The sequence below is a fragment of the Microcaecilia unicolor genome, chromosome 2, assembly GCF_901765095.1.
Source record: "Microcaecilia unicolor chromosome 2, aMicUni1.1, whole genome shotgun sequence".
In the NCBI taxonomy this organism is placed as follows: Eukaryota; Metazoa; Chordata; class Amphibia; order Gymnophiona; family Siphonopidae; genus Microcaecilia; species Microcaecilia unicolor.
The window spans coordinates 320,786,631-320,813,576 of NC_044032.1; the positions used below are offsets into that span (position 1 = coordinate 320,786,631).

A 26,946-nucleotide genomic window follows, 5' to 3' on the forward strand; every position below is an offset into this window, starting at 1 on the left:
TATAGCACCATTCACGGAAGAAAGTGTGTATGAACAACTTGAAAATCTAAAGGTGGACAAAGCCATGGGACCAGACGGGATCCACCCCAGGATATTGAGGGAGCTCAGAGAGGTTCTGGCGGGTCCTCTCAAGATTTGTTTAATAAATCCTTGGAGACGGGAGAGGTTCCGAGGGATTGGAGAACGGCGGAGGTGGTCCCTCTTCACAAAAGTGGGGATAGGGAAGAAGCTGGAAACTACAGGCCGGTAAGCCTCACTTCGGTTATTGGAAAAGTAATGGAAGCCATGCTGAAGGAAAGGATAGTGAATTTCCTGGAAGCCAATAAGTTGCCAGATCCGAGACAACATGGTTTCACCACAGGTAAATCGTGCCAAACGAATCTCATTGAATTCTTTGATTGGGTGACCGGAGAATTGAATCATGGACGTGCTATAGACGTAATCTACTTAGATTTCAGCAAAGGTTTTGACACTGTTCTCCACAGGAGGCTCTTAAATAAACTGGACGGGCTAAAGATAGGACCCGGAGTGGTGAACTGGATTAGGAACTGGTTGACGGACAGACGCCAGAGGGTGGTGGTTAATGGAGTTCACTTGGATGAGGGAAAGGTGAGTAGTGGAGTGCCTCAGGGATCGGTGCTGGGGCCGATTCTGTTCAATATATTTGTGAGTGACATTGCCGAAGGGTTAGAAAGTAAAGTTTGCCTATTTGCGGATGATACTAAGATTTGTAACAGAGTGGACACCCGGGAGGGAGTGGAAAACATGAAAAAGGATCTGCGGAAGCTAGAAGAATGGTCTAAGGTTTGGCAATTAAAATTCAATGCGAAGAAATGCAAAGTGATGCACTTAGGGAGTAGAAATCCAAGAGAGACGTATGTGTTAGGCGGTGAGAGTCTGATAGGTACAGGCGGGGAGAGGGATCTTGGGGTGATAGTATCTGAGGATCTGAAGGCGACGAAACAGTGTGACAAGGCGGTGGCTGTAGCTAGAAGGTTGCAAGGCTGTATAGAGAGAGGTGTGACCAGCAGAAGAAAGGAGGTGTTGATGCCCCTATACAAGTCGTTGATGAGGCCGCACCTGGAGTATTGTGTTCAGTTTTGGAGGCCGTATCTTGCTAAGGATGTAAAAAGAATTGAAGCGGTGCAAAGAAAAGCTACCAGAATGGTATGGGATTTGCGTTACAAGACGTATGAGGAGAGACTTGCTGACCTGAACATGTGTACCCTGGAGGAAAGGAGAAACAGGGGTCATATGATACAGACGTTAAAATATTTGAAAGATATTTAATCCGCAAATGAACCTTTTCCGGAGATGGGAAGGTGGTAGAACTAGAGGACATGAAATGAGATTGAAGGGGGGAAGACTCAAGAAAAATGTGAGGAAGTATTTTTTCACGGAAAGAGTGGTGGATGCTTGGAATGCTCTCCCCCGGGAGCTGGTGGAGATGAAAGCGGTAACTGAATTCAAACATGCGTGGGATAAACATAAAGGAATCCTCCTCAGAAGGAATGGATCCTCAGAAACTTAGCGGAGATTGGGTGGTGGAGCCAGTGGTGGGAGGCGGGGCTGGTGGTTGGGAGACGGGACTAGTGCTGGGCAGACTTCTACGGTCTGTGCCCTGAAAAGAACAGATACAAATTAAGTTAAGGTATACACAAAAAGTAGCACATATGAGTTTATCTTGTTGGGCAGACTGGATGGACCGTGCAGGTCTTTTTCTGCCGTCATCTACTATGTTACTATGTTAGGTACGCTAACCAGTGTTGCCACATCCTCCTGCAATGAGTTCCAGAGCTTAACTATTTGTTGAGTGAAAAAAATATTTCCTCCTATTTATTTTTAAATTATTCCCATGTAACTTCATTGTGTCCTCTAGTCTATAGCCTTTCGTCATATGAAAGAAGTTCCATCCCCTTTATCATTTTGCTTACTGTTCCTTTTCCAATTCTGCTAAATCTTTTTTGAGATACGGCAGCTAGAACTGAGCACAATACTCAAGGTGAGGTCGCACCATGGAACAATACAGAGGCATTATAGTATTTTTGGTCTAATGATTGGTTTAATGGGACAAAGCCAACATGGATTTAGTGAAGGGAAATCTTGCCTAACCAATGTACTACATTTCTTTGAAGGGGTGAACAAAAGCTTGAAGATAAGGATAAGGTGGGCTGGCTTGCTATTATGGGAAGAGGGGCTAACTAGCCTGTAGACCTAGCTGGAGTGGGAGCAGGAGCTGTAGGATGTACATAAGTATTGTCATACTAGGTAGCTAGTTTAAGGGAGAACAGACACTGAAGGACACAACCTCCTATCCCATAACTCCAATTTCCTCTGGAGTTTTTCATGAGGTACTTTGTCAAACACCTTCTGAAAATCCAGATACACAATATCAGCCGGCTCACCTTTATCAACAGACCCCAGCCAGAGAAATTTATTTTCCTTATTCAATTTAAGCCTGTGAGCAATTTTCTATTATAACAAAACATTTCATAATATCTATAAGTGTTTCAGACCAGTTTGAATGAACAGAGCACACAATCGAGCTACCGTCTGCATATATGAAAAAAGTTAAATTAGACTCCTCCAAGAGAACACCCAATGATTACAGTAAAACATTGAACTAAGTAGGTGACAAGAGAGAGAGAGCCCTGCGGAACTCCACAGGGCGGTCTCCAATAATTTGAAAAACCCTCATTCCGTTTTACTGAATAAGACCTGCTTGAAACCACAGATCCAGAAATACTAAGGATTTCGTGATCCACTAGATCAAAGGCACATGAAAAGTCAAGTTGGATTAGGATGGCACATTTTTCTTGGCTCAGCAATGTTTTTCCCAAGGCAGCAATCGGTTCGATGGAGCCTGAGCTTCGGATGTTACATACCCTTCACTGAAGCCACAGAGTCAGCTTCAGAACGTTGAGGTTGCTTTTTATTATATAGGATGGTCCTTTTATAAGCACAAACTGCTATTCTCCAATTATGTTTGTTTGCCTCTGCAGGAACTTTCTGCCATAACCTTTCCTTTTCTCTACACTCCATTTTTATGTTTAAATCTGTTTATTCAAAACAATAACTTCAAATACAGGCACTCCATTTTTAAAGAAAGCAATTCTTGATCAAACCACTTATTAGATCGCCTAATTACTCTAGTCTTCTTAGAAGACGGAGCAATTTCATCCAAGATTTCCTTCCTTACAATATCCCAATTGGAAATCAAGACCTTAGATTGTGTTAAATTTTGGTTTACCTCCTCGTCCACTGTATACCAAAAATTTTCGGGCTCAAGTTCATGCATATTCATTGTGGATATCCTGAAAATCTGACTGGGAAAGGGTACTCCAGGACTGGATTTGGGAAACACTGTACTAAGGAAGCTAAAATCCTACCAGATTTGTTATGTGAAAAATACGTCATCCGCAAGTAATTATTTTATTTACTTTCGATTTATAATCCACCTATTAACTAGGTGGTTCACAATGTACATACATAATAAAAACACATAAAAACAAACAGCAGAGCAAATGGAAATTCTCTCAAAATTCTTCTCTGTCAACACCAAAATAGGCTTGAGCAAATAAATGTGCTTTAAGATGTTTTTAAATACAGTCAACTCTTTAAATAATTGCAGTCTCAGTGGTAGTTTATTCAGTGCTTTTTTTGTAGAAAAAAAGGTGCCGGTACTCATTATGGGCGGGGTCACCACATATGGCTCCACCCCTATGATAGCCACACCCACATTAACCACACCCCCTATACCAGCCATGGCGCATATAAACAGACATCATTGAAAATATTACAGTACTATAGGAGAAAAAAATAACGTGATTTGCTAAGTAGTAGTAGTAGTATACCCAGTGCAAAATAAGACAGCCAATGTAATTTCTCAAATTGGACATATTACAAACACTAAAATGAAAATAAAATGATTTTTTTCTACCTTTGTTGTCTGGTGACTGTTTTTCTTTCCATATTGGTCCCAGTCTGTGATTCTCCTTTCCTTTGTTTTCGCTTAATTGTCATTTTTGTCTCCTTTTTCTTTGCTTTCTCCAATATTTTTCAGGCTCTCTCTCTGTCCAGATTTAATTCATTCTTACTATCCATTCTTTAATTTCCTTCATCTACCTGTGGCTTTTCATCTTTTCCTCACCCTTGTTCTTCCCATGCCCCTTCCTCTTATTCTCCAGTCTTTCTCTATTCCCCTTTGCCATCCAGCAGCTCTACTTTCTCTCCCCATCCTTCCAGTGTCTCCCCTATTTCTTTCTGCATTCTTCCATCCAGCGTCTTCCCTCTTTCTCTCTCTATCCTTCCGTTTCCCTCTCTCTCTCTCTCCCCATCCTTCCATCTGTTTTTCCCTCTCTCTCTCTCCCCATCCTTCCATCTGTTTTTCCCTCTCTCTCTCTCCCCATCCTTCCATCTGTTTTTTCCCCCTCTCTCTCCCCATCCTTCCATCTGTGTTTTCCCTCTCTCTTTCCCCATCCTTCCATCTGTTTTCCCTCTCTCTTCCCCATCCTTCCATCTGTGTTTTCCCTCTCTCTCCCCATCCTTCCATCTGTTTTTCCCTCTCTCCCCATCCTTCCATCTGTTTTCCCCTCTCTCTCCCCAATCCTTCCCTCTGTTGTTTTCCCTCTTTCTCTCTCTCCCCATCCTTCCATCTGTTTTTCCCCTCTCTCCCCAATCCTTCCATCTGTTTTTCCCTCTCTCTCCCCATCCTTCCATCTGTTTTCCCTCTCTCTCCCCAATCCTTCCCTCTGTTGTTTTCCCTCTTTCTCTCTCTCCCCATCCTTCCATCTGTTTTCCCCTCTCTCCCCAATCCTTCCATCTGTTTTTCCCCTCTCTCCCCAATCCTTCCATCTGTTTTTCCCTCTCTCTCCCCAATCCTTCCCTCTGTTGTTTTCCCTCTTTCTCTCTCTCCCCATCCTTCCATCTGTTTTCCCCTCTCTCCCCAATCCTTCCATCTGTTTTTCCCCTCTCTCCCCAATCCTTCCATCTGTTTTTCCCTCTCTCTCCCCATCCTACCATCTGTTTTCCCTCTCTCTCCCCAATCCTTCCCTCTGTTGTTTTCCCTCTTTCTCTTTCTCCCCAATCCTTCCCTCTGTTGTTTTCCCTCTTTCTCTCTCTCCCCAATCCTTCCCTCTGTTGGTTTCCCTCTCCCTGCCAAGTTTCCCGCGAACGGCGCGAAGACGCGACGCATGCGGCACCAGCCCCTATTTCCGGCCGCTGCTGCTTCTCCTGTTGAGCAGCAGCGGCCGCTACACAAAGAAAAAGAAGATTTAAAAAAAAAATTGAAACCTGGCTGAAATGCGGCACCCCGGCACTGTAGACAGCTATTAGGCATTGGCTGTTGCCCCGCAGCCGCTCCTCCTCTTGCCTCTACGTCACTGCCCCTGGAGGAAGACCCCGGAGGAGTGCAGTGACGTAGAGGCAAGAGGAGGAGCGGCTGCGGGGCAACAGCCAATGCCTAATGGCTGTCTACAGTGCCGGGGTGCCGCGTTTCAGCCAGGTTTGAAGTTTTTTTTAAATCTTTTTCTTTGTGTAGCGGCCGCTGCTGCTCAACAGGAGAAGCAGCAGCGGCCGGAAATGTGGGCTGGCACTGGCTCCGTCACGGGGCGGGGGGAGCAAAAAAAAGAGGTGCCGGTACGCCGTACCGTTGCGTACCGGCACAAAAAAAGCACTGAGTTTATTCTACTTAAGAGATCCTCACAGCTTCTGTACTAACATTATAATGTAGCTCAATTGAAGGTACAACAAGTTGTCATGAGTTTTCTGATCTCAGAGAAAGTTGTTGTTTATAAATATGTGTAACACCCGAGTGAAATAATCAAGCACCAAGCCACTCAGGGTCTTAAAAATATGTACCAACAACTTAAAATATACCCTGTAAAAAAAACAGGATGCCAGTGAAGATCCTTAATTGAAATGGAGACATGATCAAAATAATGCAGACCATTGATTATACACACAGCATCATGCTGGACCACTTGAAGTTCTTTATATTGAGCTTATGAAATGCCCAAATACAAGTTAAAGTATTTTGGACCTGGTGGATCACTATTGCCTCTGTTGCTCAGTTAGTTCTCATCTTCTAGGCTAAGGGCTCCATGACCGGTGCATGGAGCCCTTGGCCTTCCTCTATCTTCCTCTTACAAAGGTGACTATATAGAGTCCTCTACCACTGAAGATACTTCCATCTCTACCATCTCAAATACCCTGCATATAAAGGGCCAAACGACTCTATCAATGACCTTTTCTACTTCCATTGCTAAGAGTAGCATTGTCAGTCTTAGCCTCTTAGCCTTCCAGATTAAGTTCAGTTCTGCTGTTATATTATCTGAGACTTGACAACCTGGGATGAAGCTTGATTGGTCCTCATGAATTAATTGGGCCATAGTTGTTTTTAATCTGCTTGTCAAACATTTTAGTCAAAAGCTTTATTATAAACACCTAATAAAGATGCACTATAAGAGCCACATACAAACAAAAAAAAATGAAGGCAGATAAAGATCATATGGCCTGTCCAGTGTGCCCATCCATACTATCTACTATCCATTTCTCTCGTTCCTAAAGCTCCTATGTACCTGCCCCATAATTTAGTTCTCATCTCAACCACTTCCAGCAGGGGGCTGTTTCACAAATTCAGCACTCTTTCAGTGAAGAAATATTTTCTCAAATTGCTTACATAGTAACATAGTAGATGACGGCAGAAAAAGACCTGCATGGTCCATCCAGTCTGCCCAAGACAAACTCATATGTGTATACCTTACCTTGAATTGAATTTGTACCTGTCCTTTTCAGGGCACAGACCATATAAGTCTGCCCAGCAGTATTTCCCGCCTCCCAACCACCAGTCCCGCCTCCCATCACCGGCTCTGGTACAGACCGTATAAGTCTGCCCTCCCCTATCCTTGCTTCCCAACCACCACCCCCTCTTCCCCCCACCTGCTCCGCCACCCAATTTCAGCTAAGCTTCTGAGGATCCATTCCTTCTGCACAGGATTCCTCTATGCATATCCCATGCATGTTTGAACTCTGTTACCGTTTTCATCTCCACCACCTCCCGCGGGAGGGCATTCCAAGCGTTCACCACCCTCTCCGTGAAAAAAATACTTCCTGACATCTTTCCTGAGTCTGCCCCCCTTCAATCTCATTTCATGTCCTCTCGTTCTACAGCCTTCCCATCTCCGGAAAAGATTCGTTTGCGGATTAATACCATTCAAATATTTGAACGTCTGTATCATATCACCCCTGTTCCTCCTTTCCTCCAGGGTGTACATGTTCAGGTCAGCAAGCCTCTCTTCATACATCTTGGAACGTAAATCCCATACCATCCTCGTAGCTTTTCTTTGCACCGCTTCCATTTTTTTAACATCCTTCGCAAGATACGGCCTCCAAAACTGAACACAATACTCCAGGTGGGGCCTCACCAATGTCTTATACAGGGGCATTAAAACCTCCTTTCTTCTGCTGGTCACTCCTCTCTCTATACAGCCTAGCAATCTTCTAGCTACGGCCACCGCCTTGTCGCACTGTTTCGTCGCCTTCAGGTCCTCAGATACTATCACCCCAAGATCCCTCTCCCCGTCCGTGCCTATCAGACTCTCCCCGCCTAACACATACGTCTCCCTTGGATTTCTATTCCCTAAGTGCATCACTTTGCATTTCTTCGCATTGAATTTTAATTGCCAAACGTTAGACCATTCTTCTAGCTTCTTCAGATCTTTTTTCATGTTTTCCACTCCCTCCGGGGTGTCCACTCTGTTGGAAATCTTGGTGTCATCCGCAAAAAGGCAAACTTTACCTTGTAACCCTTCGGCTATGTCACTCACAAATATATTGAACAGAATCGGCCCAGCACCGATCCCTGAGGCACTCCACTACTCTGAGCGAACTCCATTTACCACCACCCTCTGGCGTCTGTCCGTCAACCAGTTCCTAATCCAGTTCACCACTTCGGGTCCTATCTTCAGGCTGTCTAGTTTATTTAAGAGCCTCCTGTGGGGAACCGTGTCAAAAGCCTTGCTGAAATCTAAGTAGATGACGTCCATAGCACGTCCTTGATTTAATTCTCCCGTCACCCAGTCAAAGAATTCAATGAGATTCGTTTGGCACGATTTCCCTTTGGTGAAACCATGTTGTCTCGGATCTTGCAACTTATTGGCTTCCAGGAAATTCACTATCCTTTCCTTCAGCATGGCTTCCATTACTTTTCCAATAACCGAAGTGAGGCTTACCGGCCTGTAGTTTCCAGCTTCTTCCCTATCCCCACTTTTGTGAAGAGGGACCACCTCCGCCGTTTTCCAATCCCTCGGAACCTCTCCCGTCTCCAAGGATTTATTAAACAAGTCTTTAAGAGGACCTGCCAGAACCTCTCTGAACTCCCTCAGTATTCTGGGGTGGATCCCGTCCGGCCCCATGGCTTTGTCCACCTTTAGCTTTCCAAGTTGTTGATACACACTCTCTTCTGTGAACGGCGCTCTATCCACCTCATTCTCAGGTGTACTTTTGCCAGTCCCTCTCGGTCCTTCCCCAGGGTTTTCTTCAGTGAAAACAGAACAAAAGTATCTATTTAGCAAATTGGCTTTTTCTTCATCATTTTCTACATAGTGTTTTGTTGTATCTTTTAGTCTCACAATTCCCTTTATAGTCTTTCTCCTTTCACTAATATACCTGAAGAAGTTTTTGTCTCCCCTCCTTACATTTCTAGCCATTTGTTCTTCCGCTTGCGCCTTCACCAGACGTACCTCTCTCTTGGCTTCTTTCAGTTTCATCCGGTATTCCTCCCCGTGTTCTGCTTGTTGCTACTAATTGGTTTTCTGTCATATACTTATCAGTGGCGTAGCCAGACTTCGGCAGGAGGGGGGTCCAGAGCCTGAGGTGAGGGGGCACATTTTAGCCCCCCCCCCCCCCGCCATTGCTGAACCCTCCCCCGCCAACAACTTTGACCCCCTCCCCACTGACTACCCTCTCGACCTCCCCCTCCCGCCATCGCCTACCTTTGCTGGCGGGGGACCCCAACCCCCACCAGCCGAGCCGAGGTCCTCTTCTTCCCAGTCCCGTGCAAGGCTTTGTTCTAGTCTGATGTCCTGCACGTTGTACTTTCAGGACGTCAGACTCACAGAAACAGAACGAAGCCTTCTGCTTCTGTGAGTCTGACGTCCTACACGTACAACATGCAGGACATCAGACTAGAACGAAGCCTTGCGCGGGATTGGGAAGAAGAGGGCTCGGCTGGCAGGGGTTGGGGTCCCCCACCAGCAAAGGTAGGCGACGGTGGGTTGGCGGCGGGAGGGGGGGTCGAGAGGGTCGTCGGCAGAGGGGTCCAGGGGCAAATCTACGGGGGCCCCATACTGGCTACGCCACTGATACTTATGACCTGGATTGGCCACTGTTAGAAGCAGGATACTGGGCTAGTTGGACTATTGGTCTCACCCAGTTTGGCTATTCTTATGTACTGAATCTGTCCCTTTCACCTTCATCCTATGCCCCCTTATTCCAGAGCTTCCTAGACTCGCCTCCTGTGCATTTATGCTGTGGAGGTATTTAAACATCTCTATTATATCTACTCTCTCCCGCCTTTCTTCCAAAGTATACATATTGAGATCTTTATCTGTCCCTATACGCTTTATGATGAAAACCACTGACCATTTTAGTATTCGCCCTCTGGACTGACTCCATCCTGTTTATATCTTTTGAAGGTGCTGTCTTCAGAATTGTGCACAATATTCCAAATAAGATCTCACCAGCCCCTCTCACAGAGGCATCATCTCTTCCGTTTCAATACTGGCCATTCCTCTCACTGTGCACCCAAGCATCTTTCTAGCTTTTGCTGTTTCCTTTTCTACCTCCTCCCCTTCGTGCCGTTCACTGCCGCTGTCTTGACTTTCTTTCATCTCAAGCTGTTCTTGACCCTCTCCAATCTGGCTTTTGCCCTCTTCATTCAACTGAAACTGCACTTACAAAAGTTTCCAACGACCTGTTACTGGCCAGATCCAAAGGTCTCTATTCTATCCTCATCCTTCTCGATCTATCCGCCGCTTTTGACACAGTTGATCACAGCTTACTCCTTGATACGTTGTCTTCACTTGGATTCCAGGGCTCTGTTCTTTCCTGGTTCTCCTCCTACCTCTCGCTTCGCACCTTTAGTGTACACTCTGGTGGATCCTCTTCCACTTCTATCCCACTACCAATCTCTGTACCTCAGGGTTCTGTTCTTGGTCCTCTCCTGTTCTCCATCTACACTTCTTCCCTTGGCACTCTGATATCATCCCATGGCTTTCAATACCATCTCTACGCTGACGACTCCCAGATCTACTCTCTACCCCTGAAATTTCAACCAGCATCCAGACCAATGTATCAGCCTGCCTATCTGATATCTGCCTCCTACAAAAACAGATTTCCCTATTCCTTTAGATTAAATAGCACGACGCTGTGATCGTGTCAGAAGCTTAGTAACATTGATATCTGAGTTCAGGCTTACATAGAGTAATGCTACAATGGCTTTTTTTTAAAAAAAACCTTTTAACCATTGCGCCTTTGATAGAGTACAAAAGCTGAAACACTACTATTATTAGATATAGCCTGTTGTTCATATTCAAAACAAAGTCAAGTTATCCGCTGTGGATGACGTCTGCTTCCTACAAAAATAGATTTCCCTATTCCTCTAGATTAAATAGCGCGACGCTGTGATCGTGTCAGAAGCTTAGCAATCTTTATATCTGAGTCCACGCTACAATGGCTTTAAAAACTTTTTTCTAGCACATAATAATGAAGCGTTGCGATTGATTTTCAATCACACAGCTCCCTGTGAACATCTCTGTAAACTGGCTTATATTCCCTTTTTCAATATTATTTTTACACAGGTTTATAACCAATAGTTTCTGCATTTCCAGACGAGCTGTTTTTTTCAGAATATAGATAATATACGTGAGTTCTATTATATCAATATATCATTTTTCTATCACACTACTCTTTTGATCATACCCATTTCTATTTTTACATTTATTTTTATTTTTATCTGTATCGTCATATTTCCTTTCTGTACCTTTTTAGCTGTTTCTCCAGCAATATCTCTGGTTTGATGGTGGAATACCACTATATAGGTGGGTGCCTTTTGAATCATATTATTGAGGATGGGTGTCTGATGTCTGAATATGCTGTTATGTCTGTATCTATTTTCCTGTATATACTTTCTGTGTGTTTCTTGGGATACTCTATAATTACCTTTTTGGGATTCTGTAACATGTACCTGTATATATATGTGGTAGATATATTACCTATTTGTGACTAACATACGCGATTTCTGATAGTCCAATTTTCATTATGAATAAAGTGTCTGTGGGATTTTGATGTTATAGATTTTAATGATATTGATTTATATGTAATTATAGATGTATATACATATATATTTTATGTCATTTGACCTTTTTTTAATATATTTTTATAATATTATTTATGTTCAAATCATGCAATCTCTATGTTATCATTTTATGTTTTTATTTAGATGTTAAGATGCATAATTTATTATCTATCTATTATTTTTTAGCCCCTGAAGCAGCCCAGTTGGGCGAAACACGGCCTGTGTCGGGCTATAATATGTATATGTATATGAGTTTCTGTATACATATTTTAATTTTGTTACATTAATAAAATACATTTCAGTTTATCAACGATCTGCTTTGTACAGTTTCCACTTTGGAGTTTGCAGATCGTCTGCCCCTTTGTTTTCTTGGACCCTATCTGATATCGCTGCCTGGATGTCTCAACGTGATCTGAAACTTAACATGGCCAAAACCGAGCTTCTCATCTTTCCCCCTAAACCCACCTCTCCTCTCCCCCCTTTCTCTATTTCTGTGGATGGCACTCTCATTCTCCTTGTCTCATCAGCTCGTAACCTTGGGGTCATCTTCGACTCCTCTCTCTCCTTCTCTGTTCATATTCAGCAGATTGCCAAAACCTGTTGTTTCTTTCTCTATAACGTCAGCAAAATCTGTTTCTTCCTCTCTAAGCACTCTACCAGAACCCTCATCCACACTCTTATCACCTCTCGCCTAGATTATTGCAACCTGCTTCTCACCGGCCTCCCACTTAGCCATCTCTCTCCTCTTCAATCAATCCAAAACTCTGCTGCGCGACTCATTTTCCACCAGAGTCGCTATGCTCACATTAGCCCTCTCCTCAAGTCACTTCACTGGCTCCCTATCCATTTCCGCATTCAATTCAAACTTCTCTTGCAGATCTATAAGTGCATTCACTCTACCGTTCCCCAGTACCTCTCCACTCTTGTCTCGCCCTACGCCCCCCCCCCCTCGGGTACTCCGTTCCGTAGATAAATCTCTCTTGTCTGTCCCCTTCTCCTCTACTGCTAATTCTAGACTCCGTTCCTTTTATCTCGCTACACCTCATGCCTGGAATAGACTTCCTGAGCCTGTACATCTAGCCCCGTCTTTGGCTGTTTTCAAATCCAGGCTAAAAGTCCACCTCTTTAATGCTGCTTTTGATTCCTAACCACTACTGACTTGCCCTGTACCCTTTTATCCCCACCTCTTTAATTCCCTTACCTCTTAGTTGTTGTTCTGTCTGTTTGCCTGTCCTATTTAGATTGTGAGCTCTTTGAGCAGGGACTGTCTTTTCATGTATGGTGTACAGCGCTGTGTATGCCTTGTAGCGCTATAGAAGTGATAAGTAGTAGTAGTAGTAGTACCTGTTTGGTAGAAATTCTGTAAAACATTATTCCCTTGGGATTTTGCAGCCCAGATTTTTAGCATTAAGTCTTAGCTGCCAGATGCTGGACTCCTTGTGGCACACCACTGGTAACATCCTCTCCCTCAGAGTGAGCTCCATTTACCACTACCCTCTGTTGCCATTCAGTCAGTCAGTTACCCTAAAAATGAGCAATGGATTTTCCTAAGTTCATCTTAATGGCTTATGGAGTTTTCTTTTAGGAAATGGTCCAAACTTTTTTTTAAACCCTGCCAACCTAACTGCTTTTTCCACATTCTCTGCAATGAATTCCAGAGTTTAATTACACATTACATGAAGAAATATTTTCTCCAATTTGTTTTAAATTTGCTACTTAATAGTGTCATTGCATGCCCCCAAGTCCTTGTATTTTTGGAAAGAATAAACGAGTCTTACCTTTTTTGATTCATCTATATCTTTTTGAGATACGGTGACCAGAAGTGCACATGATATCCGAGGTGCAGTCGCACCGTGGAGTGATATAAAGTTATTATTATAATCTTAGCTTTGTTCTTTATTCCTTTCGTAATAATTCGTAATGTTCTATTTGCTTTCTTAGCTGCCACTGCACGCTAAGCAGAGGGTTTCAACATGTCATCAGTAATGACACCTAGAGCCTTTTCCTGGGCAGTGACTCCTGATGTAGAACCTTGCATCATATAGCTAAAGTTCGGGTTCCTCTTTCCTTCATGCATCACATTTCACTTCCTCACATTAAAGGTTATCTGCCACCACAGGGGCGATTTGGACTGTTTGGAGAAAAATGAAGGCAGATAAAGAGAATATAGCTGGTCCAGTCTGCCCATCCATGCTATCTACTATCTCTTTTCACCTTAGAGATCCTATGTACTTGTCCCAAGAATTCAGATAGGCTATTCACGCCACCATGTCCACCAGAGACCATTCCACATTTCCATAGGTTACTCCTGAGTCTGTCCCCCTTCACCATCCTATGCTTCCTAATTCCAGAGCTTCTTTTCAATTGAAAGAGACTTGCCTCTTGTGCATTTATGCCATGGAGGCATTTAAGCATCATATCTCTCCTCCCATCTTTCTTTCAAAGTATACATATTAAGATTTTTTTAGTCAGTCCCTATATGTTGACCATTTTAGTAGCCACCCCCTAGACTGACTCCATCCTGTTTATATCTTTTTGAAGATGTGGTCTCCAGAAGTAAGCACAGTACTTTAAATGAGGCCTCACCAGACGCTTATACAGAGTCATCATGACCTCCTTTATCCTGCTGGGCATTCTTCTCCCTATGCACCCAGATGTCCTTCTGGCTTTCGTCATTGTCTTTTCTACCTGTTTGGCTGTCTTTAAGATCCCATAGGCGTAGACTGGGGGGGGCGAGGGGGGGCAATGCCCCCCCCAAACGACGCGAGGCGCCGCCGCGCCATTAGTTTAAAAAAAAAAAAAAAAAAAACATGCAGGCAGGCACGCGCTCCTCTCGGTCCGCTTGGCTTCCCTGCCCTCTCTATCTGCGTCCCGCCTTCCTCTGACGTCATTTCCTTTCGGGCGGGACGCAGACAGAGAGGGCAGGGAAGCCAAGCGGACCGAGAGGAGCGTGTCCGTCTACCCCTCTCTCTTCCTCCCTCCCTCCGGCGCAGGCAGCAGTCTTCCAGCGTTCCTGGCAGCGGTAGCGTTGTACACGCTGCCTTCGGCTCTGCCCCAAAGCCTTCTCTTCAAGTTCCTGTTCCCGCATAGGTGGGAACAGGAACTTGAAGAGAAGGCTTCCGGGGCAGACCGAAGGCAGCGTGTACATCGCTACCGCTGCCAGGAACGCTGAAAAAGCTGAAGACTGTTGCCTGCGCCGGAGGGAGGGAGGGAGGAAGAGAGGGGGTAAACGGAGTCACGATCTTGGACCTCGCGGGGGGGGGCAGTAGAAGATGGATGGGACTGGGAGGGGTGGGAAGCAGAGGGAAGGAGCAGGAGATGAATGGGACTGGGAGGGGTGGGAAGCAGAGGGAAGGAGCAAGAGATGGATGGGACTGGGAGGGGTGGGAAGCAGAGGGAAGGAGCAGGAGATGAATGGGACTGGGAGGGGTGGGAAGCAGAGGGAAGGAGCAAGAGATGGATGGGACTGGGAGGGGTGGGAAGCAGAGGGAAGGAGCAGGAAATGAATGGGACTGGGAGGGGTGGGAAGCAGAGGGTAGGAGCAAGAGATGGATGGGACTGGGAGGGGTGGGAAGCAGAGGGAAGGAGCAGGAGATGAATGGGACTGGGAGGGGTGGGAAGCAGAGGGAAGGAGCAGGAGATGGATGGGACTGGGTGGGGTGGGAAGCAGAGGGAAGGAGCAGGAGATGGATGGGACTGGGTGGGGTGGGAAGCAGAGGGAAGGAGCAGGAGATGAATGGGACTGGGAGGGGTGGGAAGCAGAGGGAAGGAGCAAGAGATGGATGGGACTGCGAGGGGTGGGGAGCAGAGGGATGGACCAGGAGATGGATGGGATTGGGAGAGGTCAGGCACAGCAGAGGGAAGGAGCAGAAGATGGATGGGACGGAGGGATGGTGAGCAGAGGGAAGGAACAGAAGATGGATGGAACTGGGAGGGTTGGGGAGCAGAGGGAAGGAGCAAGAGATGGATGGGACTGGGAGGGTGGGGAGCAGAGGGAAGCCTACTGGAAAGAAGACACTGCATAAACAGAAGACACTGGGATCAAAGCGAATAGAAAAACTAAATGATCAGACAACAAAGGTAAATAAAAGTATTTTATTCATAATTTATTAATTGAAATGTGTCAGCTTTTTGAAATATGCATCTGTGATATTTTGCCTGTAAATTTCATTTCCTTCCTCCATATTAGCATATTCATTTGCATATTTATATATGCAAATGATATGCTAATATGCTCCGCCCATTCTTTGCCCCCCCAAATGAAACAGTCAAACTACGCCTATGAGATCATCATATATGATCGCACACAAGTCCTGCTTCTCTTTCATGCACTGAAGTACTTCATCCCCTAAACTGCTGCTCCCTCATGCTTTTGTAGCTCAAATTCATGACCCTGCTTTTTTTTTTGCATTAAATCTTATATGCGAAATTCTGGACCATTGTTCAAGATTTTCTAGGTCCCTCTTCGTATTATCCACCACAGACTTTATTCTTTCTTTTTAATAATGGAGTTCTTTTCTGGTTGGTTGAGTGTTTTTATTGTTGTTGTACTATCTGCAAAGAGGCAAACCTTATCAGATGGCCCTTTAGCAATATTGTGTACAAAATTGTTTAAAAGAACAGGAACAAGTACCGAAACATCCCTTTCCTCAGAGTGAGCTCCATTTACTAATGTCCTTTGTTGCCTTCCAGTCTCCCAGTTCCTACCCAGTCAGTCACTTTAGGAGTAGCACAGAAGCTTCAAGCTGCTATACTGGAGATGTAACTGTTCAGTTTTCCTGAGGTTTTTATTATTTTTTTCTCTGTCTCCCTTAGCTTATTCAGCGGTGCCATTTTAGCCTCCAGAGATCAAACTCAGTCTTTCTGAGTAATATTCTCGACGGGTGTTAAGTATAGTTCCAAAGCATTGCAGTGAATTGGATGGTGCTGTACTTACTTCTGTAGAGCCATAGTAAAGTGTGCCCACCACAGAGAGGCAGGATTTGCCTTGGAGGTTGAAGTCCTCCCTAATCTTAATTTGCCTAGCTAGAACCAATTTTTACTCAGTAGTGGAAGGATTTTTTTTCCTTCCAGCCCTACCTCATGGAGCTTAACTTTGATGGACTTTAGCTGTTCATTGAGAATCTGGACAAGATAGTAAATGATCATGCAAAAATTATGACACTAAAGTCAGTTTCAAGCCTCACTAAGCATTATTATGCAAAGAAATGGCCATCTGCATGTACACTTTTGGATGCAGGATTGTTCAGGCTGTAGTAGTGTAACCCTAAGGGGTTAAAATAATCTTAACTGGGCTTCTCCAGAGGGAAAAGAAAAAAGGGTTCTGTAGTGACATCACTCTGGAATAACAGCTGAGCAAGCTGAGACCTGGTTGCCTTGGCGACAGCTTGCTGGTCAGTTAAAAGTTGAGAAGAAGCAGATGAAGAGAATATATGTATTTTTGAGTGTGAGAGTGGCCAGAAGGAGAAGGGGAAAGCACTGAGAGTGAGAGGACGTGTTGATGGTGGCTGTGAGAAAGAAAGAGAAAAGTTGGAAATTTTATTTAGGGGAAGTGTAAATGCTGAGGAGAGGACAGCTGAGATTGTATATGAGTGACTGGTAAGAGAGTGAGAGGCTGAGTTGTCTGCTAGTGATAATATTAAATGTGAAGAGTTATAAGGATGTCAGGAAAATAGTGTGACAGGATTGAGAGTGTGCAGTGTGTTAGGGTTCTGAGATAGAGAATTGGGATCTGCCTGCAGGTTAAGGGGTATCCAGCACTGCCTATTTATGTGTATGCTGTATTCCCAAGATTGATCTGCCAGTTAAAAAAAGTGATGCTGTGTGTTTCTGTGAAATCTTTGGGATGGAATGTTGGATTATGCACTCCATAGGGAGTGTGTTACTGTGTGAGACCTTGAATGCAGTGCTGGAGCCTGCTGCAGTATTAGAGAAGAGAATTAACAGTGAGAGATAGGCTTGGTAGTGAGAAATCCTCAAATTTATTTGGCTTTTAACTAGTGACTGTGGCCACAGTACTGAGACATTAATTGTTACCAGAGAGGGGTCAGTTCCTGAAGAAAAATAGGGAGTTTAGGGTTTTGCCTCTCAGTTTATTTTCTTTTAAGAGAGGTTTAGGGAGAAGAAAGCAGTGAAGTACTTCACATTCAAGACTTCTTCAAGGGCCCCCAAGCAAGAAAGAGTTTGCTCCCATTGGTCACAGACTGAGCATCTACAGCTAAGTGCCAATATCAGAGGAAAAACTTTGTCAATTTGAAGTAGTATAAAGGAAAGAGAAAATACTTGCCTGAGAGTTTAGCTGAGTAATCCAGACGATTGAAAGAGACGGTCCTGTAAAATAAAATTGGAACCCAGAGAATCAAATTCTTCGTGCACTTACATCAAAGAATAATTACAGAATTCACAGAAAGTAAAGTTTCAAAATTTAGGATGTTGTAAAAAGGGAAAAAGTACTTATCTGACTTTTGGGGGGTTTTTTTGTCTGATGAGTGAACTCTACCTGTTGATAAGCAGAACAGACAAAGGTTGAATGTAAAATTACATATTAAGGAAAAAAAAGTAGTTTTGTGATGGAAAGAAGAATTGTTCTAAATCTATACAGTTAAATACTTACTTCAATTTGAAGTCACAAAAATAAAAAACAGTTTTTAACATGCAAAATTGAAGGTTTGGTTATTCAAAGAGTTGGGTTAAATTGGTGAAAAATTGAGTGTAATTTCCTTCCTTGCCTTCTTAAGGTGAGCAAGGGGATAAGTTTTTTTTTGTATCCCCCGCCCTGTTCCAGCGGAGGATTCAGAGTCACTGGCACGACTACTGATACAGAGTACTCTGATCTTTCTGATCCAAACTGCCTGAGAGGGGGTGGGGCTTACAGTAGGGAAACTGTGTGGTAAGTCCCCATCTGCTCAATCAGAGGTGAGATTCAACAATAATTAATTCGCCGGATAACTCCATTCTGGACCAACCTTCCCAGTATCTTTTGATTGGCAGTTTTGGTTATGTAACAAATCAAGGCAGTCAGACCACCATTATGGAGGAAGTAATTGAGGCAGCAAACCTAAGGAGCCACAAAGCTGCTCTGTAGTGCAGATCTTGCTCCCTCTCATTATTAGAGGGTATTGTACCCACTTGATCCAGTCTGGCTTTGTCAACTAAGTAAGTGTTTTTCTTGTCTTCTTGGACTTTTTCCTATTCCCAGCATGACTTTATGGCATCTTCAGCCGATTTATCACCCTAGTGTACTTGCATTGTAATGGCAGCCCTGGCATGAACTGAGAGATCCTGGAAAGGAAAGTTTGTTCTTATGTGTATCTGCGCTTACATGAATAAACACAACGTTGTCAATAGAATTTTTAGGTAGGCATCTACAGAACATCACCCTAGAGTACCTCAAGGTAGATGAAGCAATGGGCAATTACACTTCTGATTTGTTGGGATATGCACTCTGGTTCCTTTTATTTGGAACCACTTGGGAGCCAACAGGTCCAGCATAGGGTTTCCAAAATGTTATTGCCATAAGAAAAATTGCAGTAAATGTATTACTTTTAGGGGATAATATTTCTCTTGTAGCTAAATTTTATTTCCTTAGATTATTGCATTAAAACACCATTCCCTTTAATATTTCTTACATCAGTGAAAATCCTTGAACTTCATGAACCTTATTGAATGAACATTAGCATTGTACCTTAGTAAGGTATATGCTGTGACATTAATGGAAATTTGCTTGAGCTGCCCTCGAACAAGTCATGATTTGTACCTTTTTGTAGGGGCAAAAAAAATTAAAACAAAACTCCTCAGGAAATTCTGTATTCCTTGTCATCAAGCAGATGAATCCATTACAAATGGGTTGTGTTCATCAACCAGCAGGGGGAGGTAGAGAACACTGAAACCATAGTGCCTCATGGCCAGCTAGCTCCATCTGCCTCTTCAGTATTCTCTATCTCCCCAGCAGGGTGGACACATCTTATTCAGCTCCTTCAGAAATCTGCCTTGGGTGGCTCCTGTGCTTTTGCCAGTTGTAGCAGGGGTGTTGTGGCTGGTGGTGCCCACTTTAAAGGCACATAGGTTCGCCCTTTCCCTGCCTTACCCGGCCCCCGATGTGGATGTAGACACATAGGTTTGCCCTGTCTCTGTCTTTTCCCACACTCTCCTTTGTGGATGCAGGCACATTGGTTTGTCCTTTCCCTGCCTTTCCCACTCTACTGATCCTCTGGAGTTGGAAATGTGCCTCTATTGCTGTTGCCTCTAACTTTCCTCACAGTGTTAAAAAAAAAAAAAAAGTTGCATCGTGCTTTGGCGCTGCGATTCCAGAAAAGCGGCCCTGCTTTCTGTATCCCCTCCAGTGGAGTCTGGCCTTGGATTACCATCAGGCACATTTTCCCCTGACAGATGGCCGCAAGACAAGCACAGAAGGATGGATTCCCCTTCAGAGAGTGGCGCACCCTCTTTTTCCCCCCTCCGTAGTAGGGATGTGAGGACTCCGAGGGGTCTGGCAGGCCCTTGTGCTCTGAATAGCCAGAGGAAGGTGCAGGATTGCCACCGAATCCAGATGATCCTTCCGCGGTGAGGATTTTCCACCGCGACGAGCTGCCAGCGCTTATTTCTGATGATTTGCAGGTCCTCTCTATTGAAGATCCTGGGAGTGGTGAAGCCTCCTCTGGTAATCCGAGGATGGCAAGTACTAAGAAGCCTGCTCGAGCCTTTCCTTTGCATGACTCCATCCAAGAGCTTATTTCGGCTCAATGAGCTGACCCCGAGGGGCCTTTGAAAGTCGCCAGGGCAATGGGGCAATTATACCTTCTAAGTGAGGAGCATTTGGCGCGCCTAGCAGTGCCTAAAGTGGATGCCCTAGTCACGGCTGTGACAAAGAGAACTACCCTCCCAGTTGAAGGAGGAGTCGCCCTGAAAGACATGCAGGACCGACGCCAGGAATCAGCTCTGAAACGTTCCTTTGAAATTTCAGGCCTATCCTTACGGGCGTCTGCATGCAGCTGCTATGCTGCCCGAGCTGCCTCACTTGGTTGCAACAGGCAGTGGAACAGCCCGGGGATGGAGCGGAGCCCCTTACTGAGGTGGCACCGCGGATGGAGTCGGCCTTGTCTTTCTTGGCTTACACCTTTTATGATCTGGTCAGAGCTTCGGCTAAACAGATGGGTGTGGCGGTGGCGGCTCAGCGCCTGTTGTGACTATGGCATTGGGCCGCTGACGTGGCCTCTAAGCAAAGGTTGGTGAAGTTGTCCTTCCAAGGCCTTCTCCTATTTGGTGAGGAGTTGGAGAAAATTGTTAAAGGCCTGGGGGATGCTAAACCCCAGCGCTTACCCAAGGATAGGCTGAGGCCTCTCTCCAAGGGTCAGGCGGTTCCCTCCTCTTACAGACCTCGCTTCTGTGAAGCTAGAAGGTACCGCCCGGGGCGTTCTGGGTTCACTTCTCGTGCCCGCTTTCAGCAGAGGAACTCCTTTCATTCAGACAAGCGTTCCGCAGCAACCGGCACAAGGCCTGGAGTTCAAGGGCGACCCTCTCAATGATGGTGCGCCGGCCCTCTCCTCAATTCCTGCAATAGGAGGATGGCTTTTCCTCTTTCTCTAGGAGTGAGTCAAGATTTCCTCAGATCAGTGGGTTTTGGACCTGATCAGAGATGGCTACAGAACAGAATTCAATGCCCCGGTGAGAGACGTGTTTGTGGAGTCCCAATGCGGTTCTGCCGTCAAACGGGCAGCGGTAGAGGAGACCTTGCAAGGCTTGATTCACCTAGGGGCAGTGTCCCCGGTGCCTCCCGCCGAACATGGCTCCGGCCATTGGTCCATTTACTTTGTGGTGCCATGAAAAGGAGGGTCTTTTCAGCCCATCCTCGACTTAAAACAAGTCAACAAGTCTCTAAGAGTGCGGCATTTTCACATGGAAACCCTGCGCTCCGTCATTGCGGCGCTACAGCCAGGAGAGTTTCTCACGTCTCTGGACCTGAAAGAAGCTTACTTGCACATTCCTATTATCCCCCGCACCAAAGGTTTCTGCGGTTTGCGGTGATGGGAAAACTTTTCCAGTTTCGGGCCTTGCCTTTTGGCCTCACCACAACTCCCCGAACCTTTTCCAAGGTAATGGTGGTAGTAGCTGCCTTTCTCAGGTGAGCGGGTTCACCCGTACCTAGACGACTGGCTCATCAGAGCGAACTCGAGAGAGGAGAGTCATCGGATAACAGCCAGAATGGTCTCAGTACTTCAATCTCTGGGCTGGGTCGTCAATATAGCCAAAAGTCACCTGACCCCCCTCTCAGTCTCTAGAATATTTGGGGGTCTGGTTCGACACGGCCTCGGGGTTTGTTTATCTACCTGAGCAAAGGCGGTGCAAGCATCAGAATCAGGTCCGTCTGCACCTGAAGATGCCTCCCCCCGCACTTGGGACATTGTCCAGCTGTTAGGGTCCTGGGCGAGAGCGCACCTTAGACCTCTGCAGTGTTCCCTGCTTCAACAACGGTCTCCAATTTCTCAGGATTATCAGTGCAGACTCACGTGGCTCCCTGTGGCCCGGCTCAGTATGGAGTGGTGGCTCTCAGACAGCATGCTGCGGCAAGGAATTCCGCTAGCGCTCCTTGATTGGTGCCTGGTAGTAACAGTTGCCAGCCTGAAGGGCTAGGGTGCACATTACCGTGGAAGGCATGCCCAGGGTCTCTGGACACCCGAGGAGTCGGAGTGGTCCATCAATCGCTTGGAGTTGAAAGCGATTTTCCAGGCTCTTCTGGCTTTTCACTCGACCCTGGAAGGATTGGCTGTCAGAGTTCTGTCGGACAACACGACAGAAGTGGCCTACATAAATCGACACGGTGGCACTCAGTGCAGAGCAGTGGCCGCGCAAATTTGCCACTGGACCGAGCTACATCTGCAGTTTCTGTGAGCAGCTCACATTGCAGGTCAGAGCAACGTGCAAGCCGATTATCTAAGCAGGCATCAAATCGACCCAGCGGAGTGGGAACTGGCAGATGAAGTGTTTCTTCAGATCTGTTCCAACTGGGGGACGCCCGTAGCGGATCTTATGGCCTCAAGCACAAATGCCAAAGTCCCGTGCTTTTACAGCAGACGGAGAGATCCTCGCTCGGCGGGGTTGGATGCCTTGGCTCAACCCTGACCTCAGGGCCTCCTGTATGTGTTCCCTCCGTGGCCCTTGATAGGGCGAGTACTCCTGCGGATTCGGCTTCATCAACGGGAGGTGGTTCTCATTGCCCCGGATTGGCCCAGGAGGCCGTGGTATGCGGACCTCCGGCGGATGCTGGTAGAGGTTCCCCTTCCTTTGCCTCTGGTACCGAATCTGTTGTCACAGGGACCGGTGACCATGGAGGACGCTTGCCGCTTTGGTCTTACGGTATGGCTATTGAGAGGGCGCAATTGAGAGACAAGGGTTATTCCAGTAAAGTCATTTCCACTCTCCTACAGGCCCGCAAGCATTCCACTTCTGTGGCTTATGACAGGATTTGCCGCCAATTTGAGGCTTGGTGGGCTTCTAAAGCGATCACACCCATGCGGGCTTCTGTCTCGCCGATACTTGACTTTTTGCAGGATGGTTTACAAAAAGGACTTGCCTATAATTCCCTACGTGTTCAAGTGGCAGCCTTAGCATTTTTTCGAGGGAAGGTCGCTGGCCTCTCTCTGGCTGCTTGCCCGGATGTGGCACGGTTTCTTAGAGTGGTGCTTCGGCTCCGTCCTCCCTTGCGGGGTCCGTGTCCGGCCTGGAACCTGGGGTTAGTTTTAAAGGCCCTTCAGTGTTCGTCCTTCGAGCCGCTAAGGCGAGCTTCAGAGAAGGATGTGACCCTATAGACGGTCTTTTTGGTGGCCATTACTTTGGCGAGATGGGTGTCTGAGCTCCAGGCGCTGTCCTGTCGAGACCCATTTCTGCAATTCTCAGAGTCCAGAGTTATGGTACATACGGTGCCCTCATTCCTGCCTAAGGTGGTTTCAGCATTTCACCTAAACCAGCCTATTTTCCTGCCTTCCTTTTTCAGAGAGGAGTTTCCGGAAGCCTTTGGGCAATTGCATCTTCTAGATGTGCGAAGGGCTCTGTTGCAGTATCTGCGCATGTCAAATGTTTTTAGGACCTCTGATCATCTTTTTGTCCTATTGTCAGGTCCACGCAGAGGGTCTCCAGCGTCTAAAGCCACTATAGCCCGTTGGCTCAAGGAAGCTATTTTTTCAGCCTATGTGCTGTCTGGCCGGCCTCCTCCTGAAGCCTTCAAGGCACATTCCACAAGAGCGATTGCCTCTTCTTGGGCTGAAACTGGAGCACTCTCTGTTCAAGAGATATGCAGTGCAGCGACATGAGCTTCTAAGCTCTCATTTGCCCGACATTACAGGCTGGATGTGGCAGCCAGGAGGGATACGCATTTTGGAGCACAAGTGCTGGCGCGTGGTGTGGCCTGTTCCCACCCTATCTGGGGATTGCTTTGATACATCCCATTCGTAATGGATTCATCTGCTTGATGACAAGGAAGGGAAAATTAGGTTCTTACTTTGGTAATTTTCTTTCCTTTAGTCATAGCAGATGAATCCATGAGCCCTCCCTCAGTGATTCATTGTGTGATTGATGTTGTTTTATGTTCAGTTATTCCTGTAGATAAGTTCCCTCATTGGGAGAACTTGGAAAACAGTCTTCAGGATTTTTGTTCTGTTATAGGAGGTTGAGTTCGTCCCTCCTTTGTGTTATTGCTCCTGTTCTGGGGCGTTCGTCTGCTGTGAGGAAAGTTCATGTTATGCTACTTTGCGGTGTAATACTGCTTTGGAAGCTTCAAATACTGAAGAGGCAGATGGAGCTAGCTGGCCATGAGGCACTATGGCTTTTTAGTGCTCTCTATCTCCCCCTGCTGGTTGATGGACACAACCCAATCGTAATGGATTCATCTGCTGTGACTAAAGGAAAGAAAATTACCAAGGTAAGAACCTAATTTTCCCATTGCATCTGAAATCATGTACTGCTAACAGTACATGTCTCCAGGAAATGTTTTAAAAACAGGATAAGGGGGCTTTTCACTGCTGTCTGATTAATTTTTAATGCATACAAAATAGTTTCACTGCTTTGTACTGGAGCTGGACATGCAATGTATGGGCAACCCAATGATGGGTGCAAGTATGAATATGTGAATCTTTTTTTCTAATGAAAAAGGAAACAAATTCTGGAGGAAAAATCCTTTGGTTTTCTTATATTAAAATACTAAAGAAATGTTAAGTCAAGACTGCTATCCTTTAAACACTACATATCACCTGATTATGAAGACTTAACACTAGCATTCTTCCTCTTTTATTTTCTATGAACATCTTTCTTGGAAGGTTTACTGTTTTCATAAGTGTTTAGTGTTGTCAGGGCCGGTCAAACCCGGTAAGCAAGGTAAGCACTGCAGGAGGGCGCATGCTTTCAAGGGCGTCACTTTGCAAGCAATCAACCTCTGCTGAGTATCTAATCTCTGCTGCTCATCTCAGTCTGGCTCCAAAGCTGTCAGCTCTCTGTCCCATCCCCTCCCCCCTCCCAAGCAGAGAAATACCCTCCTTGTGTTTGTCAGAGGACATCACTGCTCCAACTGAATCTGTTTCTGAAATAACTTGTGGGAGCTTAGCTAACCTCTGTCCTCTGCCCAGAGAGGGCGCAGACAGAGACAGCACATCAGAGCCTGGACCCTTGTTTTGTCAGAGACTGCTGTTTAGTGCTGCACCTGACCCACCCTTTTCCACCCCCCACCCCCAACACAGCAACTCACTGGACAGGAGGGCTAGATGCCTGCTTTCAATTCCTAACCATCACCTATCTCTCATTTCCACTTCAGTAACTCCTGTTAGTCTGTCCAACTCAGATTGTAGACTATGTTAGTTTATGCTGATTAAGTCTGTCCTAGCTAGATCCTAAGCTGTGCTCGATGGGAAGGCTATTGTGCTGCATGCGGAGTCTAACTTCTTAGGATTTCAGGTTAATTTTTGAAGAATTTGAAGAGGGGCTACCTCTGTTCTACATGTGTGACTGCAAGGCCAATTGTCTGAATAGGGGCCTGTTTGTTAGATTCTGAAATTTTGATAACACATTGTTTTTCAGAGTTGGCAAGACTGTCTGTTCTCCTAATTCCTGGTCTGTGTGCTAAGTTATTTTTCTTCTATACTGGTGTAATATTTTCAATGATGCCATGGCTGGTAAAAGGGGTGTGTCTACTGTGGGGGCGGAGCCATAGTGATCCCGCCTCTGGATGCGTAGGGGCGCCGACTAATAGACTGCAGGAGGGCGCTAGAAACCCTAGGGCCAGCCCTGAGTGTTGTGTTATTTCAGTTGTTCATCTTTCAGCTTTATGCAGGCAGGGGTTTGAATAAAACCTGCTTTACCATTGGTTTTCTTCTCTCAACTTTTGCACAGTGGAGCTAAATTTATTCTTGGCACATATCATCAAATGACCATTGTCAAAGGATGTGATGAAAACAAAGATGAAACAGAATAGATGTTAGGACTTGTCTCCCTCTACTCATGTCTCTGCTCTTTAAAAAACTGCATTACTTCTTATTATACCATTTTTCTGTAATGCTTAATATTTCTTACATAAGTGTTTTCACTTTTTTTGTTTTAAAACAGGATGGAGAAGGAACTTTCAACCGTGCTAAACTTCTGAACATAGGCTTTGTGGAAGCGTTGAAAGAGTATGACTATGACTGCTTTGTCTTCAGTGATGTGGACCTCATTCCCATGGATGATAGAAATACCTACAAATGCTATAGCCAGCCAAGGCACCTCTCTGTATCCATGGACAAATTTGGATTTAGGTAAGTTTTATATAATCGGACATATACCAGCATATCACCAATGATATAGAGCAAAGAAGGGCGATGGGATGGCTTCCCTAAGAGGAAAGGCTAAAGTGGCTAGGTCTCTACAGCTTGGAGAAAAGGCGGCTGAGGGGAGATAGGTCTATAAAATAAAGAGTGGTGTTGAACGGGTAGACGTGAAGCATCTTGTTTACGCTTTCCAAAAATAATAGGACTAGGGGGCATGTGATGAAGCTACAAAGTAGTAAATTTAAAATGAATCGGAGTAACTTTTTCTTCACTCAACATGTAATTAAATTCTGGAATTCATTGCCAGAGAATGTGGTAGGGGCAGTTAGCTTAGTGAAGTTTAAAAAAAGGTTTGGATGGCTTCCTAAAGGAAAAGTCCATAGACCATTATTAAATTGACTTGGAGAAAATCCACTATTTCTGGTGTAAGCAGTATAAAATGTTTAGTACTTTTTTGGGATCTTGCCAGGTATTTGTGACCTCTGTTGGAAACAAGATGTTGGGCTTGATGGACCTTTGGTCTGTCCTAGTATGACAATACTTATGTACTTATGTAGTTACCAAAATGTATACATGTTGTAGAGTTTTGCGTAGATACTGACTGAGCTGAAGTTGAAGTTAAAGACAAAAATTCACACACAGTGATGCATGCTGATGACCATCTAGTTTGACACTTGATCCATAAAAAGGGAAGGTGCATTTCACATGCACTTCTGAAACTTAAAACTTCATGCTTCTGAGGAGAGATTTATGCAGCAGCACAGACAAGGCAAGGGGGGCAGTAGAGTTTCCAGCCACCACAGG

The 26,946-nt window shown here is 45.4% G+C and overlaps 1 protein-coding gene across 1 annotated transcript in view; it reads left to right on the forward strand.

Moving 5' to 3' along the window:
- The window catches only part of B4GALT1 (beta-1,4-galactosyltransferase 1), a 242,413-nt gene that overhangs the window by 125,800 nt on the left and 89,667 nt on the right, over positions 1-26,946 (forward strand). The window contains 1 exon segment of the mRNA XM_030194331.1: positions 25,943-26,130. Within this exon segment, the coding sequence (XP_030050191.1) occupies positions 25,943-26,130 (188 nt within the window).